This window comes from Haemorhous mexicanus, chromosome 5 (genome assembly GCF_027477595.1).
Source record: "Haemorhous mexicanus isolate bHaeMex1 chromosome 5, bHaeMex1.pri, whole genome shotgun sequence".
Classification (NCBI taxonomy): Eukaryota; Metazoa; Chordata; class Aves; order Passeriformes; family Fringillidae; genus Haemorhous; species Haemorhous mexicanus.
In genome coordinates, this window is record NC_082345.1 from 67,100,175 (window position 1) to 67,106,174 (window position 6,000).

The following is a 6,000-nucleotide window of genomic DNA, read 5'->3' on the forward strand; positions in this document are numbered from 1 at the left end:
CCAGGTGAATACTAATTTAAAATACTATACTTTGATTAAACATATTTGCCTACTTTAGAATTTGGAAATAATGGTCTAAATATGCCCTACATTTTTGTTACTCAATGTAGTTGTTAGCCCCTGAGTAAATTTTACTGCCCTCTAGCTAGAGAACAGAGTAAGATATCACGGATAAACACGGTGAAACTCTTAGTCTTAATTAAAATAAATTCTAAATTGCAAATATCAGGAAAGCTAAAGTAGGTGTGCTGAAACTGCAGTTCCTGCAAATGGCAAAGAAACATTTTTTCTGCTGTAACAGACCTCAGCAGCCCTCCAGGATGACTAGTCAGCCCTAAAAAAACTAAATTCTTTTACATTAAATGTTTTATATTACACATTTTACATACTAAAATCTGACTGTGAACAAGGAGAGTATCAGTTTTTGTCTGCAACATTTCATCTCTCCCTTATTAGTATGTTACTATTTGAAATATTTGTGCTTGGAGAAAACATTTTTTAACCCAGATGATTTCCTTCTAAGTTCAATCTGCTCCTTCTGCCTGCTGCAGCTTGACTCTACTGTAGAAAGTTGCAAGCTGTTCCAACAACAGGTAAAAAAGACATATTTCAAAGGGTAAGGGAGGCACAGCTGCTTCTTAACCACACTTTTTCCAGACAAGAGCAGTGTCCAGTGCACAGCTACACAACCTGAGGTCAGGTAATGCCAAAACCCCTCAAGCCACTCAAGAGAAAGTAGTGGGTAAAACAGAACACAGATGCCTCAAGATGTGCAAATTCCTGCACGTAACTGCACCAGACCCCATCACTGCAACAGAACTGTACAGACCCTCTAACGGCTCAACATCTCATTTTCATACTGTATCACCTTTGTTCTTTACCATGATTATGAACTAGGAAAAAAAACCATCCCAAACCAATTAGAAATACAAATAAAACCATGCATAATGCCTGAATTAGACAATTATGTCCTTCATGTGCCTTTCAGGCCCACATGCTTCCAGTGTAGCTCTGTTAGGCTTATAAAAATATATCCCTCCTGTCCTCTGGAAACCCAATCCATTTCAATCTGTAATGTAAATAGTTTCTTTTTAACACACAGTGTGCGCTGATTTCACCTTAATTATATATTTCCCATTGCGAGAACTCAAACTGTGGGATACTGGGAAAGAATTTAACCAGCAGCCTATAAAGAATAGGGGCTGAAGCTTGGCTGCCATTAACACCTCATTAGCCAGAGTCTGTACTGTATGTAAAATGAGCTAATGATTTTTAAATGAAGTTGTCAACCTATAACTTAATAATGCAGAAATTTATTCCTCTGTAATATTAACAAGCTATAACACATGTTTATCCCTACAAATCAATGTGAAGCTATTGGAGTACACAGATCTTGGTTGGTTATCTTCAAACACTGACCTTTAATGCAATCAAAACCCTAATACCACAAGTGGTACTGACTGCAGTATAAATTTCCTAATGGACACAAGATGATGGTTTAAGGAAAACACCTTTAAGTTCTGGATATAAACCTATCTCAACTTACTAAAAATGAAGTTAGAACCATAAAATGCTAGGCGGTTATAGGATCAAGTCACATCTGATAAAGAAATAGCAAAATTCACATTTGAACTTACTGTGAATTAAGACCATCACCTGCCTCAGCAAAAATCACCATTACAGTTTGCATTGACTTGACAGGTTTAACAGTAGTTCATGAATGCAGGACTTTCATTAACTCCCACTGAAGCAGAGTAAATGGCCATGGAGTCAAACAGGGGTTGCACAACATATCCCTTAATTGGCAGGGGGATTGTGGTATTCCTATCCATCAGGTGACCCCTCTGCAAGGGTTAGGACCTGATCTTGTTGCAGTGGGTTTGGAGACATGTGTGCACTGCAGGTGAAGGTCTGGTTTGCTGTGAGAGCAAAAGGTTCCCCTTCACTGTCAGGCCACTAACTCACTTTCACTGAGCACCACTTTAAAAGTGATTTCAAGAGATAATTTGTGAATTGTTAACAATCAAAGGACACTAATTCGTGCAAGAATTCTCTTGACTGAATGGAAGCAAGACTTTTAAATGGGCTGGTTTTAAATATTCTTTCATAACAACAACAACAAAAATCTGATGTCCATAACCTCATCATACTAATCATAGAAGCTCTTAACATTCCAGTCAGCACTGACCTATCTTGCAAGGGCCTGAATCCCAATCAGCCACCAACATCTGCAGCTCCAAAGGGAGGCAGTCAGCAGGCCTGCTGACTTCCATGCTGCAGGGTCTTTGCAGGGAATTTTTTATCTGAGGCCGCAGCCACTCCACACTGAAAATTTACACATACAGGCTTCATCCTCTGTGCCACAACAGCAACTCACAGGACAGGCTGAAGCACCTTCATACAGAGGGTGCACAACCACCTCTTTGTGACTTCCCCAAGCTCTCTGGTACCCACAGCAGCCTTTCTCTGGAGCAAAAGCAATTCAGATGAGGGTCCCTCCTGCTGCTCCTGTTTGATTAGTGAGGACAGCAGTGACACTTGCTCATTGTCTTCGTGCTTGGTCGCTACATTCTTCTGGCTGGGAGGGCTGCAGTAGCTGTTCCCAGGGTGGCAGGCAGGTGTGCCATTTCCAACCCTTGGCTGGGCATATGTGGCCAGGCACTCCCTGACTGCAAAGCTGCTTGTAAAATCAGCCACATTTCCTAAGGGAGAAAAATGTGATATTGTACAAGGTGAAATATAACATGGTGATGTGTGTGACCATGGTAGGGAATTTATGACAGATCTTTCTGTGTTGTTGGATCTGAGGGATCTGCCATCAGGCAGGTAAGGTTTGGCCCTCTGTGAGAAATGGATGCTTTAAGATCTCTTTGAAGATATCAGAGTTATAATGTGTTATGGCCAAATTGCTGGCTCACTGCTGAAAAGAGAAGTAGAATGCAGTGAAATGTACCCTAGTTCCAGCCATTGGAAAGCAATTACTACTACAAGTGAGGAGAGAAGCAGTTAATAGTCACAGCACCATAGTGGGGAGCTTGCCAAAATTTTCAGCTAAGCCAAAGTCCTGAACCAACATAAGACTTGGTCTACTTGTCTCATTTAGTGTGCTTTTCTCATCCCACTTACCCCATCAGAACAAATGTCAGTAACAATTAGAGTCCTAGCAGTTACATCTAGAAATAAATCAATATTCAAATGCACATTTTCAACAGTAAGAGAAGTGAAAGGATTATACAATCAGCATTTGGCACTCATTCCTACTGTACTCTGAACCATAGGCTAAAAGAAAAGTGGTTTATATGTTAAAAGGGGTCATATAATTTATTTGATTCAGAGCAATTAATTGTTTACTTACAGGACAGCTTTCCATGAAAAATACTTCTTTCTCTAAAACATTTCACAGCCCTATAAAAGCAAGCCCGATTTCTTGCTAGCTTCCTAGCAAGACTTTCAGACCAATTATCCTATTCAGCTTCTCCCTTCCTTATAATTGGTAATTTAGCTTGCTATATAAAACACAATTAAACCTTGTTAGGAGTAAAGCTGTATACACATGGATCTCTAGATGCTGATAATTCTTAAAACTTAGCCATTCTTAAAATAGGTATTCTAATGTACTTCACACTGATGCAGCTTAGTTATTACTTGCATAACCATTAAAATGTTCTTGAGTAATTGAAATTTGCTCATTCCCACCTATGTCAGCAAAAAAAGCATTTTGCTTTAATCTGTACCTGAGAGGTAATGTCCAAACATTACTAATTGGTCAATCATCACTTTATCTTGCACAATTACATTTCTTTCTCCTATTGCAATGACCATCTCTCATACCTGTCTAAGTATACAATGTACAAATCTACAGAGAACTGAAATACCATGGCTGTGCACAGGTATTTTATATATACACAGGATTAAACCCAAATCATAGGGAAGAGTTTAAATCACATGCAATCCAGAACAGAGACACTGAAGGAGATAAGGAAGAATGGTTCAGCATTCAGGTAGCTGGACTTAAATAATTTTAAGCAAAAATAAAAGTTCCAAGTATTCAATATAAATATGTCAGAAAAAATAACATTTTTCCTTTGGGTAACTCAGTTAAACAGCAAGCAGACTTACATTGGCAGGTACTCATTTTAATTATAGTGTGATGACACTTGCTAGTTTAGAAAATGAATCATATGGTTGCACAGGAATTCAGTCCTTTTGCCTTAGCTATATTTGTAGACAGATAGAATTCTAAAAGTGAAACAGACATTTAATTGTTCAAGGGTTACATGATGCACATTTATTCAGCAATAATTTCAGGTTATCTTCTCCATTTCTCTCCCTCTTAATAAGAGACCTGACAGCCTCTTACAGCGTGGAGAGTAAGAGAGAATGACATGCAAATCTAACACACTTTCAGGTAGAAGAACATTTCAGTAGTCTAAAATCATCACTGCAAGTACCTTAAGTCTTCCAGAATTCAGCAAACTTAATCTAGGGTGCAGTTTAGCACAAGGAAACAATTCACAAGATTTTTGACCAGGACCATTTTAGTCTATCAAAGGACCATAATTTAATCCTGATGCAATACATTCAGTGTAGGCAATGAACTTGCAGAGTACAAAGTCTTTAAAAACCTGACACACTGACCTACCTTTATGTGACAGACGTAACCTCGGCTGCCTCGTATCTGCTGCGTGACATCCAGCTGGTAGCTCGAGTAACAAGCCATACAGTGCCAGGATGAGAAGGTCCTGAGCAGATGCCATCCTGCCCAAGATAAATTTCTTGCTCTCTTCACTGAACTGCTGCTGTTTGTTTGCTGTTTTGCTGGGGTGTTTTTAAGGCTCCAACTTCCACTTCCACTTTGCCAGTGCAGTTAGATCTCTCTCTTTGGTCAGTTTGGGGGGTGCCTCTGTGGGAAATTCAACGTTCATCAGAGCAGCACACAGCCTCAGCTAGCCATTTGTCAAGCTGTGCAAATGTCATGTAAAAATATTCCCTCCCTAGGACAATTGTTTATAAAGTGCAAGGACATTCCAAGGCGTTACTCTGCAGTGTTGTGTCTTGAGCTGTCTTTAGTAACTCTGCCAGTGGATTCAGGAAGAAGCTGTATTTTCAGTCCCTCCTGCAAGGCAATTCATTCAGAGAAGGAGGGAGGGAGGGAAAAAAAAAAAAAAAAAACACGGAAAAAAGGAGAAAGCACCCTCCTCCTTGGTGCTCCTCAGAAGTCAGCCCCTTGCTCTGACTTGCCAAACAGCTAGTTTTAATTCACCTTTCACCTTTGCTAATTAAAAACAAGAAGTGCCATTCCCTCCTGGAGTTGCAGGATCCACCCAGCGGGAAGCCGGGCTGTCAGGCTGCTGTATTCACTGGGAAAGTTCAGGGAGGGTTTAGGCAATGCACAGTCCTGGCTGCTTCTAGGAAGCGTTTTAATCCACGTGCCGTGCACTGATTCCTCAATTGCTTTGTGGTTTCACGTTGTAAAACGCCAGGAGAAGGGTCAGAATTCCTCCTGTCCCTGCCTTTCAAAAAGTCATTTCAGCTTTTGTTCCCAGCTCAGTTTTAGAGGAGGATCAACCCTTGCATTAACCATTTAAGTACATTATCACTTAGTGTCGTTAAACAGCGTGCTCCTAAGTGGATCAGGGTAAAAAGAGTCTAGCTGTATACACTTCCTCACTTTAAAGAAAAAGATCTGCTTTTTACATTTTTTTCCCCCTCTTATGTGCTTTGCACAGCAGCGTCTCCCCCTTACATTTTAAATGTCTCTGAGTCTGGAACCTGAGGGCATCTATATATGTCAGTAAAACTATTTATCTGAATAGATGCCTGTAGGATTGGGCAGTATTTAAAAAAATATAAAAGCCTGATCAAAGCACTGTGATGATGAACAGCATCAGATTTAAAAGTGCCAAGCAGCTACCTCTTACACTGCTAACAAGTACCAGAAAACTTCATCTCTTTTTTGTATGTGTGACTTAAAATATATCCATGGCAATAACTAGGTTT

At 39.9% G+C, this 6,000-nt stretch overlaps 1 protein-coding gene across 1 annotated transcript in view; it reads right to left on the reverse strand.

The window, feature by feature from the left end:
• Positions 1-5,375, reverse strand: part of SEMA3E (semaphorin 3E) — a 129,433-nt gene extending 124,058 nt beyond the window's left edge. Inside the window, exon 1 of the mRNA XM_059847451.1 lies at positions 4,643-5,375. Coding sequence (XP_059703434.1) covers positions 4,643-4,757 — 115 coding nt within the window. The 5' untranslated portion in view covers positions 4,758-5,375. The remainder of the gene's footprint in view (positions 1-4,642) is intronic.
• Positions 5,376-6,000: the final 625 nt, after the last annotated feature.